Source organism: Macaca thibetana, chromosome 5, assembly GCF_024542745.1.
Source record: "Macaca thibetana thibetana isolate TM-01 chromosome 5, ASM2454274v1, whole genome shotgun sequence".
In the NCBI taxonomy this organism is placed as follows: domain Eukaryota; kingdom Metazoa; phylum Chordata; class Mammalia; order Primates; family Cercopithecidae; genus Macaca; species Macaca thibetana.
In genome coordinates this window covers 21,517,448-21,530,519 of record NC_065582.1, presented here as the reverse complement: position 1 = coordinate 21,530,519, position 13,072 = coordinate 21,517,448, and the positions used below count along the sequence as shown (strand labels likewise).

The 13,072-nt window shown below is 37.8% G+C and overlaps 1 protein-coding gene across 1 annotated transcript in view; it reads right to left on the bottom strand.

Moving 5' to 3' along the window:
• DDX60L (DExD/H-box 60 like) overlaps positions 1–13,072 on the bottom strand; it is a 117,901-nt gene that overhangs the window by 59,422 nt on the left and 45,407 nt on the right. The window contains exons 14-22 of the mRNA XM_050791743.1: positions 12,385–12,640; positions 8,917–9,083; positions 7,805–7,954; positions 7,049–7,198; positions 5,541–5,660; positions 4,670–4,765; positions 1,727–1,842; positions 694–836; positions 437–546 (exon numbers count right to left, since the gene is read on the bottom strand). Coding sequence (XP_050647700.1) covers positions 437–546; positions 694–836; positions 1,727–1,842; positions 4,670–4,765; positions 5,541–5,660; positions 7,049–7,198; positions 7,805–7,954; positions 8,917–9,083; positions 12,385–12,640 — 1,308 coding nt within the window. The remainder of the gene's footprint in view (positions 1–436; positions 547–693; positions 837–1,726; positions 1,843–4,669; positions 4,766–5,540; positions 5,661–7,048; positions 7,199–7,804; positions 7,955–8,916; positions 9,084–12,384; positions 12,641–13,072) is intronic.

Sequence of the window (13,072 nt, the reverse complement as noted above, 5' to 3'; positions counted from 1 at the left end):
ACAAAAAAATAGATACAATAAATAAGATCTAGTATGCGATAGCACAACAGAGTGATTATAGCCAACAGTAATTTACTGTATATTTTAAAATAACTAAAAGATTAGAATTGGATTGTTTGTAACATAAGAAAAGATAAATGCTTGAGGTAATGGACATGTACCTCATTTAGTCTGATGTGGTTATTATGCATTGCATGTCTGTATCAAAATATCTCATGTGCCCCATACGTGTATACAGCTACTTTAGATGGCCACAAAATTAAAAATAAAAAATGTATTAAATTTTTAAAATAAATGAATAAGATAAAAGAATCAGTAAAAAAAGAAAAAGATTATCCGTACATGCTGCAATTCTATGAAGATTAATTGAGTCCCTTTCCAGTTGTGACATACACTAAAAATTCCACTAACAGGACAAATACGCTTTTATACTTACAGTATCTGTTGTTAGTGCAGCACAGGGATGCAAATGATCAAAATAAACATCATCATGTTTTACTGAACATATATGCTTCTCTAAATCATTGTCTCTCTCTTCACAGAGCACTAGATACGAAGAGCAAGAATATCCAAATTAATGGACATATAATTATTAGAATATGGATAACTTTGTAGTAAAATACAAAAATCCCTATAAAAAGCTTTATAGTAAAATATAAAAATATATAGTAAAACATAAAAAAATAAGCTTACCAAGTCTAACTTCATATGATTGATTTTTATATGAATTGTCTCGGAGAAAGTTGAGGCATTTGTCAGCCTGTTTTTCAGAAATAAATTTCTCTTCCATAATCTTGTCTGCCTGTTTCCAGTACTGTTTTACTGATTGCAGCCACCTTACAGAATAAACATGCATGTAATTTAAATAAAATATAGAAGTATTTATCAAGAACTTGGATATTTTAAACAAAGAAAATTTCATAAGTTTAAAAATGTAGTGCATGTGCTCTCAATTTAAACCACCTGAGTTTGAGTCCCAGCTCCATTACTTCAGAGCTGTGGACTTTGGGCAAATTCCTCAACTTCTCTGTGCCTCCATTTCTCTCAACATGGAAGATAACGAAAGTATCTTTCTAATATGGGTGTTGTAAGGCTTGAATGAGTTAATATACCTGCCACATAGAAAGCACTACGTGTTCGTTACCAGTGATGCTGTTGCTATCATTGTTGCTGTTACTAGGAAAAATCAAGTCTGGTAACAAAACAATACTTGATGTTCATATAATGCTTTGTTGTTCTTATGACTGCCATCTGCAAGGTCAATGACTGTGTCCCAGTTACTTCTATTTTAGCTTTAATTATTGGATAAGGACAAAGAAAGGGGGATACAACTCTCTTACTTCAGATGACATTTATTTGAAAATCTTTAGAAATTTTCCTACACAATTTCAGATCTGGCTATGGGAGACCTTGATTTTCTTTGGAGAAGATGTTTTCCTTCCCTAACTTCCAGGAAACATATCTTCAAAAAAACTTTAGAAAGTCAGACATGGTAATGTGCACCTGTGGTCTCAGCCACTCAGGAGGCTGAGGTGGGTAGATTCCTTCAGCCCCGGAGTTTAAGGCCAGTCTGGGCAACAAAGCGAGACCCCTAACGTTTCAAAGATTGGGTAACAAATTTATTTGAAAGTTATTATAGAAAAAACCTTCAAGACTTTAGACCATATAGACAGTATATAATTCAACCACTGAATATATAACTACCACTCTTTTTACCTATACCTACTCAGTGAGAAGAGTTGGGTTGTTTATGGTAGCTGAAAGAACCAAAAAGGGACATCGAATAATGACAAGGAGGAGCTCCCAAAATTTTGCTCCAACTTCTCTGCCAAGATAATGGACCTAGTAAAGAAAAAAAAAAATCAGTTGAAAAGTTGATGTCAAATGGTAAATAAAAAATAGAAGCATAAAATCATCATGCATATTTTTCCAGTTTCCTATAAATGACCTAACCTCAATAAAGTGAATGGTGATAAATTCAGACAATAGAGATCACTGACACTTAACTCTCTCCAATTTCCATAACTCATCCATTATTAATCCCTACAGATTCCAATTCCAAAAATCTATTTTGAAGCTATGTTTTTCTCTCCATTTTTTGTTGTCATTGAACACACCATCACCTGGCTTTCTACAATAGCCTTCTGATTTTTCTCTTAGCTTCCACTCTTTCTCTATACTTTCTTCACATCATAGCCCTAATGGTATTATTAAACAAAAATCAAATTAGACTACATCCCTAATTAAATCCCTACACTACCCTCCCAATGCATTTACAGCAAACTACAAGCTGCTTAACTGGAAGTGTAACTTCTTGCATGATCTTGCTTCTTCCCACCTTTCCAACCCCATCTCAGGCCACTTTCCCAGCCATGCACTCTGCTCCCAACATACTGGCCTTCTTTTCATTCCTTGAACACATGTGTTCCACCTGAGGGTCTTCACATATACAACCCTGCTACTTAAAATCCTCATCCACCTCTTACCTGACCATTCCTGCTTATCCCTGCAAAGCCCAGCTGAAGGTCATTGCCTCAGAAACACCTTTCCTGAGTACCTGCTCCGAAGTTGTTGTTCTTACTTCCCATTTTGCTATTATCTTGGTGAAAACTGACTGATTTTTTTCTTCAGAGTTTGTATCACAACGTTTACTTATATTTTCATTGGTACATTTACTTATTTAATTGCTCTCTCCTTCACTAAACCACAAGGTCAGTACTGGCATACCAGGGAGAAAGCACAGTGCCTAAGGGCACAGAGTAAATACTCAATTAACATCTATTGGCTGGGCGCGGTGGCTCAAGCCTGTAATCCCAGCACTTTGGGAGGCCGAGACGGGCGGATCACGAGTTCAGGAGATCGAGACCATCCTGGCTAACACGGTGAAACCCCGTCTCTACTAAAAAATACAAAAAAAAAAAAAAAATTAGCCGGGCAAGGTGGCGGGCGCCTGTGGTCCCAGCTACTCGGGAGGCTGAGACAGGAGAATGGCGTGAACCCGGGAGGTGGGGCTTGCAGTGAGCTGAGATCCGGCCATTGCACTCCAGCCTGGGCAACAGAGCTAGACTCCGTCTCAAAAAAAAAAAAAAAAAAAAAAATCTATTGAATGAATCAATTCTCTTTGGTTAAATAATGCAAATTAAGACTTAGAGAGGAGGTCCAAGTTTTAGTCTTAATTAAACAGAATACATCGTGACAATTGGGTCTCAGCTGGGAAGACTTACTAACCAAGCCTAGTAATAAATACATAAAGAAGAATGTTCTCATATCCATTCTGACTTTGATCTAGTCAGATAATTGCCCATTTTACCAAATGCTAATCTTATATTTTATATCAGCAGGCAATTTCTCTGAACTTCCTAGAATAAACAATTTTTAAAGCCTTCTTACCATCAAGTTCTGTGCATGTATAAATCAGAAAACCAAAGTTATTCACATTTTGATTTTTGTTTTGAGACGCAGTTGCGCTATTGTTGCCCAGGCTGAAGTGTAGTGGTGTGATCTTGGCTCACTGCAACCTCCACCTCCCAGGTTCAAGTGATTTTCCTACCTCAGCCTCCCAAATAGCTGAGATTACAGGAACACGCCACCATGCTTGGCTAATTTTTGTATTTTTAGTAGAGGCGGGGTTTCACCATGTTGGTCAGGTTGGTCTCGAACTCCTGACCTCAGGTGATCCACCCACCTCGGCCTCCCAAAGTACTGGGTTTACAGGCATGAACCACTGCGCCCAGCCTCATTACCCACGTTTTAACATCATTATGCTTAGGCATTTTGAGATGAGACTACAATCCAAGGTTCTAGATCATGAAGATCAAGGATTTTGCTTTGTTTTCCCTTTAAACGGGAATGTTCAAAGTCAGCAACACACAATACAGCCTGATGCATAAAAGGAAACAGACTACTTTCAGGACAAAGAAAGCAGAATGGCAGCATGTCTGCCAGCTCCCAACTTCACACAAAAAAGGAGTAGATTTACTACATAGGTTTGTCACCTAGTTTTCCTTTAAGTTGAAAATTCCTTGAAGCAACAAAATACAAAGCTTGAATTCTATTTACAGTTCTTTCCATTCATTTTGATAATAACATAGCTATGTCCTTCCAGATCTACACCATTCGCCACCTTGCTCTCTGGCCAATAAGTCTGATCTTGGGAATTGGCTCACCCAGCCTCCTTAGCTCTCTAGCTTCTACTGGGTTTGGCCAGTGGGAAGTGTAGGCAAGAAATGGGAAGGAGAGAAGACAATGAGCTCAAGGTCTTTGTTCTTTTGCTCTCTCTCCCTAAGAGGTCAACCTTGGCCAGCTGCGATTCTTCACCAAGGTCACTGTTCTTCTCAAAGAGACATATCTATAGAGTCTCTCTTCTGTTAAGGTTCATACTGCTTCCTCCTCCCTCCATCCTTACAGGATCGAAAGGCTTGTACTCTTCTGGACTACTGTACTTACCTTGTGGTTTCCCTTGTACAAACCTTTGTAAACAGCACCTTGGTAAAAACACTTTTCTAAAAATTATACTAATGTGAATATGCGATCTGTTTTCAGTTGGTACCCTGGCTGACGCACAACTTAGATAACTACCGTCACTGAAAAAGCCCCATATTCTTTAAATTACAAATTATAGTGTGTATGCAGACTAGAACATCAACCAGAGAACTAACACCAAACCTACCTCATCAAATATAACATATCTGATCCTTTCCACCCATTTTTGGCGATGAGGAGCAAGCAACAGGATTTCAAAACATTCCGGCACTGTAATAAGTACCTACAAATATGAACGATTAGTGTAGCTAACTTTATGGAGCATTAATTTTATATCAGGCATAGTAAAAGGAACCTACAAAATATGCTGCTGCTGCTGCTGATAGCAGTTTCATTAAGATAACATTGCATCTTTGACATGTTTCATTTAAATCTTTACATTTATGAACATTTGGATTAATAAAAGTGAAAAAATAAAAGCTTCTACTCTGTAATGATGGTTTTACATTTTGTTTAGTCTTAAATGTCTACTTGGTGAATTCAATAAGGGAGACAATCTATCTTAATCTATGATTTACCTATTGACGGGTCCACTGTCAACACACAATCTTTTTGAGACAAGTTTTTATTATGAGGATCCATAAACATCATTCACAAGAACTGGCAATTTTGAATGGAAACAAAAAGTTGGGTAGTCATTCAGTAATGCATTGGATTTGTCAAATCTACTTGAATCCGTTTCTAAGTTATAACGAAATATCATAACTTTCTATTTGAAATTTCAGCTCACAATGTGAGTATCCTTAGAGATGGTGAGCCTAGTTCTTACTTTTTAGAGTAGAACAACCTTAAATTTTCCTTAGAGCAATTTCATTTTCTTTATATTATTATTATTATTAATATTATACTTTAAGTTCTAGGGTGAGCAATTTCATCTTCTTTGTGAATTCAGTGAAATGATTTCTATAAGGGCTTGTGCTTTGCAGATTCCCAGCAAAACAGTTATATAAGTACTGCTCTATAAATTGATAATAAACTCATTAATTAGTATGTCATACCTGACAGTTTAGTACATTGTAACGATAATCTCTTGTGAAAGCACCACATAGAGTTCTGCCGGCAGGCAACGTTTTAGTAAAACGATTCTCAACAGTTGCAGCCACTTGACCAACAAAGGACTGATTGACAAGGGGAAAAAAAAAAAAAAAAAACCATTAGTCACTCAGTAGAGAACAGATATATAAAACCTTGAGGACAACAGAATCCACACACATACACATACACATTCACACACACACATTCACACACACACATTCACATACACACACACACTCACACACTTTAATGAAAATGAAACAAAGAAGTAGGGAAAAAATACAGAGAGTAGTGAAATTATTTGATACCACTGAGTATTCTCTTGGATCGTCCTTGATTTTACACACACACACACACGAGATAGAGATTACATATTGTGTATATGGTGATAATGAGCAAATGAATGACTTTCTATTGAAAATCAATATTTTCTATTTTCATTGACTTTCTATTGAAAGTTCATGATTCCCGGTATACCACCATTGCTCTGCCTGGGATCCTCCTAGTGCTCTCTCTGCCTCTGTTTGTCAGAATCCTTTCTTATTTAAGCTCCTGCAACTTGTTGCCTAAAAGAGGCAAAGAGTCCATGTGGCCTTCTCTTAAATTTTTCAGCCTCTAGGATTCCCCTTCTATTGTTTTGAGCTTAACTATAATTATATAAAAAGATGTTTGGTGTCTCTTATCCAGCATTTCAGATATTTTACACAAAGAGATTTCTCTGTTGACCTATATGGCCATACTGCTGGAAATGGAAGTCATATATGCCTGTCTGTGTTTTTTAACTGAAACAATATTAATTAAAAGCAAAACACAAATCTTCATAATTATAATCATAGCATACCACTCCGAGGGAGGGAGTGAAAAGGAAAAAAGGAAAGGGGGGAGAGAAAGGGAAATAACTTAAAATGTAAATTTTAAAAAAAAGTAATCCTTAAAAATACTATATAGTCATCATTTTTACATTCTTGATAGTGAAATATTTTCTAAAAATAAGTATAATTGCAGTAGCTATAAATGAAAATATTAATGTATTAGACAAAATGAAAATATCAAAAATAGTTTCTTGGCCGGGTGCAGTGGCTCACACCTGTAATCCCAACACTTCAGGAGGCCAAGGTGGGTGGATCACCTGAGGTCAGGAGTTCGAGACTAGCCTGGCCAACATGATGAAACCCCATCTCTACTAAAAATTCAAAAATTAGCCAGGCATGGCAGTGGGTGCCTATAATCCCAGCTACTCAAGAGGCTGAGGCGGGAGAATCACTTGAAAATGGGAGGCAGAGGTTTCAGTGAGCCAAGATCGTGCCACTGTACTCCGGCCTGGGTAACAGAGCAAGACTCTGTCTCAAAAAAATAAAATTAAAATAAAATAAAATAAAATAGTGAATTAGATCTAGAATGTGACCATGTGCATTCTTTTTAAAGGAATGTTCAGGAATGAAAGAAAAAATGAAAGTCACTCAAGCACTACCTTTGCAGGCGCAATGTACACGACCACCCCGTCATCACTCTCCCTCAGCACTTTCTCCATGCAGTAGTAGGAAGCATAGGTTTTTCCTGCTGACACTGGGGCAACAATCACTGCTGACTCATTCTTATCCACCACATCCAGGAGTTCCCGCTGCAGGGTACAAAGCGTTCAAGAAAGTGAACAGCATGTTACCAAAACACAGACAGTATCCTTTGTACCTTCTGTCTCCTGCACCCGTATTATGCTACCTTTGGGGGAACTCCCTGAACCCCTGAAGATTACGTCTAGTGAACACTTGAAGGATTCAGGAAAATGCCTGGATTACTCATGCCATTCCCTCAGAAAAGAGATTTTGTTTTACATTTTGGCCTAGAGAGAAGGTTTCATTTCTGCAAAATCAAAAGCGAGACTGAGTAAAACACATTTTCCCATTAGAAAACACTTTTTCTAATTTTCATTGAGCAAGTACAGAAAGAAATTTCAAAAATTGAGTGCTAAAAACTAGTAATGCCACATTAGCATGCCTTCACATACAAACAGGTATCAGTGTAACTTCCACTGATGGTGAAAATAAAGAGGCCAAGAAGGGGAAGAAGTGATTGATTTCTCATACTCTGGTTACACTCTCCAGGCACCGGAGAGGAAAGGCATTAAACAAGATTAAGAAGTTTATGCAAAATTTAACATGTAGAGACACAGTAAGGAAAAGTTCTGAAGTCACACTGATTAGAAAAGTACAATGTTTGTTGTCATTACCTGCCATGTGTTGGGAATAAAATCCTGGATCCTGGGATGCGGATTTTTTCTTTCATCTCGTATCAAGTAATGGCCCATGTATTGCAGTTGAAACCGAGCTGGTCCAATGTCAATGGAGTATTTCTTCTTCTTTTTGTCATCTCCTATCATCTGTTATTATTTTCATATATTATTTGAAATTCAAAATTGAATAAACATTTATTAAATATCCACTGAGCACATTCTATGCACAAGGCATTTTTACTATCTTTTTTGTTGTTGTTGTTGTTGTTGTTGTTGTTTGAGACAGGGTCTCGCTCTGTCACCCAGGCTGGAGTGCAGTGGCACAATCATAGCTCACTGTAGCCTTGAACTTCTGGGTGCAAGTGATCCTCCTGCCTCAGCCCCACCACTCCCTATCCCACCCCCTGGCTGAGTAGCTGGGACTATAGGCACATGCCATCAACTGTGGTTAATATTGTGTGTGTGTGTGTGTGTGTGTGTGTGTGTGTGTGTGTGTGTGTGTCTGTGTGTTGTATAGACAGGGTGTTGTCATGTTGCCCACGCTGGTCTTGAACTCCTGGGCTCAAGTGATCTGCTCACCTTGACCTTCCAAAGTGCTGAGATTACAGGCATGAACTAACATGCCTGGCCTACTATGCTTTTAAATAGCGTAATATTGCAGTAAGAAGAGTTTTATCACCTAAAATATTATTCTTGGGAAAAGTAAAATAGCAGATATTAACGTTAAAAAAAGTTCATCCTGGAATTGGAACCTGGAACCCTATTGAAGATCATTCTTCAATCTCACTACATTACAGTTTTTAGATTGTGCTAGAATTATGTATAGGATTCATTCCTATTATGGAGGGTTGAAAGTGGCATCTGGACATCATCTAGTATTTAATTTGTTTTCAGAAAGCATCTGTACAAATTTTCTAATTTTAATTTACTTCAAAGTTTGTCAGGTAGGTTATTAATAAATAATCTCAAATCTATTATTTTATAAACTATAATCAGAGTAAACATATTCAATTGATAACTCTATATGTGAGATACTTTATTAGACTTATTATTCTTCTGTATTAAAATTGAGTAAAAATTTAAAGTATAAGAAATTCTAGTTCTCTTACCAGAGTTGGATCCAAAGAGTTTGCCAAATCATTAAAGCCTAAATATTTAAGGCATTTAGCTATATATTGATGATGTTCAGCTTCCAAAATTTCTGGGTATCTCTCCAGAAGTGAATGAATCCTTTTCATCATTTGAACAGCTATACTTAAATCTTTTGAAATTTTGCCTTGTTAAAGAAACAATAAAATTGTTACAAAGAACATCAGAAATAACTGCTTGATCACTCATGACAATCATTGAGTTAATCAATTAACCTCATTTGATTAAACCTCACTATTTTACTTGACTTAAAGGGGATTTTAGAGCATTAAAAACTAAAACTCATGATTAAATTAAATTAATACTCCATCTACCCACATTTAATTATCATCTTAAGTAACTTAGACATAGCTGGGTAAGTATAGGCAAAAAAGAAAAGAAACAAACTTTGTGATTTCCAGCAGAAATAAGAACCATTGAAACTGAGCTCTGTACACATTTCCAGAGAAAAATAACATAATAACCCACATATTATTTCTGTGTCGTCTTCTCTTGTTTATAGGAAAAAGTCCTATGATTTTAGACGCCTGACCAAAACATGAGCAACATTTATCAAGGCCTACTCTTGACCACATACAGTACTTGTATTTATGAAACCATCAGCAGAACCCCTCAATTATTGAGGGCTAAGATACAACCTCACTGCATCCCAATCATTCTATCCAGACTCTCCTAAGCCCTTCTATTACCTCCTGTTCACATATAACCTCTTTATCTCTATCCCACTACTAACCATTCCATATAAAGTCAGGGCTCTTTATCTTCTTTCCTCTTTGTCAAGAAATATCTTCTTTCTTGACAAATACTACTGAGTAACTGCTTATGCAGACCACCAATGTATGCTTTAAGGAAGTACAAATGAAATTTAAGATGGAGGTCTTACATCCAGGAACCTTCAGTCTAATTGGAGAACAAGGGATTAGTGTTGAAACAGATCAGTAAAATATCTAAGTGATTTACAATTCAGGGTCCAAATGGAGTGATAGAAGCAGTGTTATGTGAGCAGGAGAAGTTGGGAGGACTCCACAAGAGGGTGGCCTTGAAGGACACACTGAATTTAAGCCAATGAAGACAGGCAGGAGAACATCTGTAGCAGAAACTGATCATTACCTCGTCAACATCCATTCTCACCCAATGCTTTCTTATAAATCCCCATACTAATGGATACTGCAACATGTCCCATTCAAAGTTCACATTTTCTAATCTGTCTGTGGTTTGTTGTGGTTTTGTTACTAAGTTTGGCCATTAAGAAGTAAGCAGAAATTGGTGGAATTTCTGGGATTAAGGCTCCTTACATAGAAGAAATACAGCATGAATGTACAAATTTGCCCTTTTTTCTTCTTTTCACTTTGTTCTGGAATACAGTTATCATGACTGTAGCATCAGTCGCCAACTGCATTCATGACATAACTTTAAGAATACAACTCATGCACTAAAAACGGTATAATATGATGATAGCAGAGCCTAAGTTCCCAGTGACACTGAACTGCCTATCTCTGGACTTCTTTCACATGAAAGAGAAATAAACTATCTTTTTTAAGCCACTGTTAATTCCTATCTCTGTTTATAGCTAATGGCAATTCCTATCTGATATGGCATCATGGATAAGTAAAAACACATATGCTAAAGCTTAGAGATGAAAATGAGCATGGTCTCTGACAGCCCACTGAGGCACTGGCTTTGCTGGGAAGTAGAATAGAGACGTGAGCATGACTACAGAGTCACGTGGCCACACATGAAAAGGGTCTGAGTAGGAGATACTCAAGACAGGGTGATCAACCACAACTTGAAGAGGAATTGTCAGCTTGGTCTAGCATCAAAATCACATATCTCAAGCTGGGCACAGTGGCTCACGCCTGTAATTCTAGCACTTTGGGACACCCTGGCAGATGGATCACCTGAGGTCAGGAGTTCGAGACCAGCCTGGCCAACATGGCAAAACCCTGTCTCTACTAAAAATACAAAAATTAGCCAGGCATGGTGGCAGTTGCCTGTAATCCCAGCTACTCAGGAGGCTGAGGCAGGAGAATCACTTGAAGCTAGAATCCGGGAGGTGGAGGTTGCAGTGAGCTGAGATCGCTGCCCTGCACTCCAGCCTGGGCGACAGTGAGACTCTGTCTCAAAGAAAAGAAAAAAAAAAATCACGTATCTCTTCTCAGTTTTTTTCTGATTCTTTCCCTTAGTTAGCTCTTCCACAATTCAGTCTTCAGGAAAATAAGTAATAAAAGCACACACTGTAAGTCATGTGAGGACGTAATACCTGAAAATAATATGCACACATCATTTCTGCTACATATTTCACCAAAATCATTCTTTACTGCCAGTTGGAGACATTGATACAGGAGGGCACGGGGAGCCACAGAAATTTGAGGGAGCACTTAGAATGGTAGGCAGACAGGGCCTGTTTCAACCCAGTTCCCTCCCTGCCAGCCCACAGTGTGGAAATGGTTGTGCACCGTTACCTAGGACTGCAGGTGCTATTGGGCATCTATTCCCCCATAGCTAGGGCTCTCAAGGAATTCTGGCAACCATACACTTCCCTGCTCTTGTCAAAAACTAGGAAAGGGCTGAGATTTTATCCTATTTACAAGTTAGCAATTTAGTCTTTCATAGTCTCATGGTTGCTGGCAAAAGACATGAGACTCCTGGGTCAGAGACAAAAGGCTTTATTATCATGGCACAGGAAACAATACAACGTACATCATGTATATGTCGGTTCCCCTTGTGGTCCATGGGGGAGATATAGAGCCCAGGCAGAAACCACACAAAGTAGGTTTATGTCACAGCTAAGGAAATCTTCGCTTAGAAAACCAAAATATTTTATAATGAGTCTCAGGTAAAACCTGCGTCTTTGCCCTGGAAGGAAATGTAATCTTTATTAACTGGACAGTAAACAAACTTGGCCTTTGCCCTAGAGAGAAACACAATTTCTTCCTTCCAAGCCTGTTCACTATACAAACATACTTAAAAAGACAGTCTGGAAGTGAAACTGTCAATGCCTCTACAGGTTAGGCGGGCAGAAACATGGAAAAACCAAAGGAGAATCACCTCTCAACAGCAGCTTCACATCTCCCTGGTGCTGACAGCTTTCCTTCTCTGATAGGCCCTGTTGCTGCTGCTGAGCCTCACCTTGCTTTGCGGATCCCCTTAATTCTCTCCACACTTTTGGAAAGAGTTTTTTCTTTATACTCTCCTCATTTCTTTTTGAATGTGCCATCTTTTCCCTATTGGGACCCTCTGTCTAGCCTCTGCAATTCCACTTTCTTGTCTGCAAAATATAATAATAACTATCCTAAAGGGTCACATTGAGAATAAAATCAGACAATGGATTGTACGAAGTTTTAGCACAACCATGCATTCAGTAAATATGTTAACATCATTAATATTTTCATCACTACTCTTTATCCGTAGAGTATGGAGTCCCATACCTTCACCTTGGCAATGTTCTTTCCATGCTTTAAAGCAGGCAATTAATCCTGATATTTCAACTCCACATTTCACTGAATTACTTGCACATGATGTCAAATATTCTTCCAATTTCCTTATTCCAGAATGTAAATTCATCTTCATCTCCTCTTCAATAGAAAACAGCAGATCATCCTTTTGCTGATCTTTGTTCTGGTCTTCTTTGAGAAATGACTTCTTCTTCTTCTTCTTTTTGGTAATTTTGGAGGGTTTGGTATTCTGCTCAATAATAAAAGGAACATATGAAACAAGTGGGAAAATTCCATTATGACATTTCACTAGTAAGATTATGTTTTGTGCATTTACTGAGGACTCTCGCCATCATTCTACTCTTGCACAGGCAAGAATTCTTAATGTCTTTTCTTAAAATTAAAGTCTGTGTGATGCAAACCTACTTAAACTTCAATATAAATGTAAATTGCCTCTTACTGCAGAAGATTTTCTAGATTTCTAAATGGTGTAGATTATTAATAAAGGAGTAAATGGAAGAAAACAAAGAAGAGAAAGAGTAGCCACTGAGCTTGACTGTAGGGGAGCTTCTTGGAGATTTGGAACTTAATTAATTTATTCATTCTCCACCCCACAAAGCATTTTGGGCCTCCCAGATCCCGCTCACTCTTTGGAGACTCATGTTGAAAAACACCAATGGTC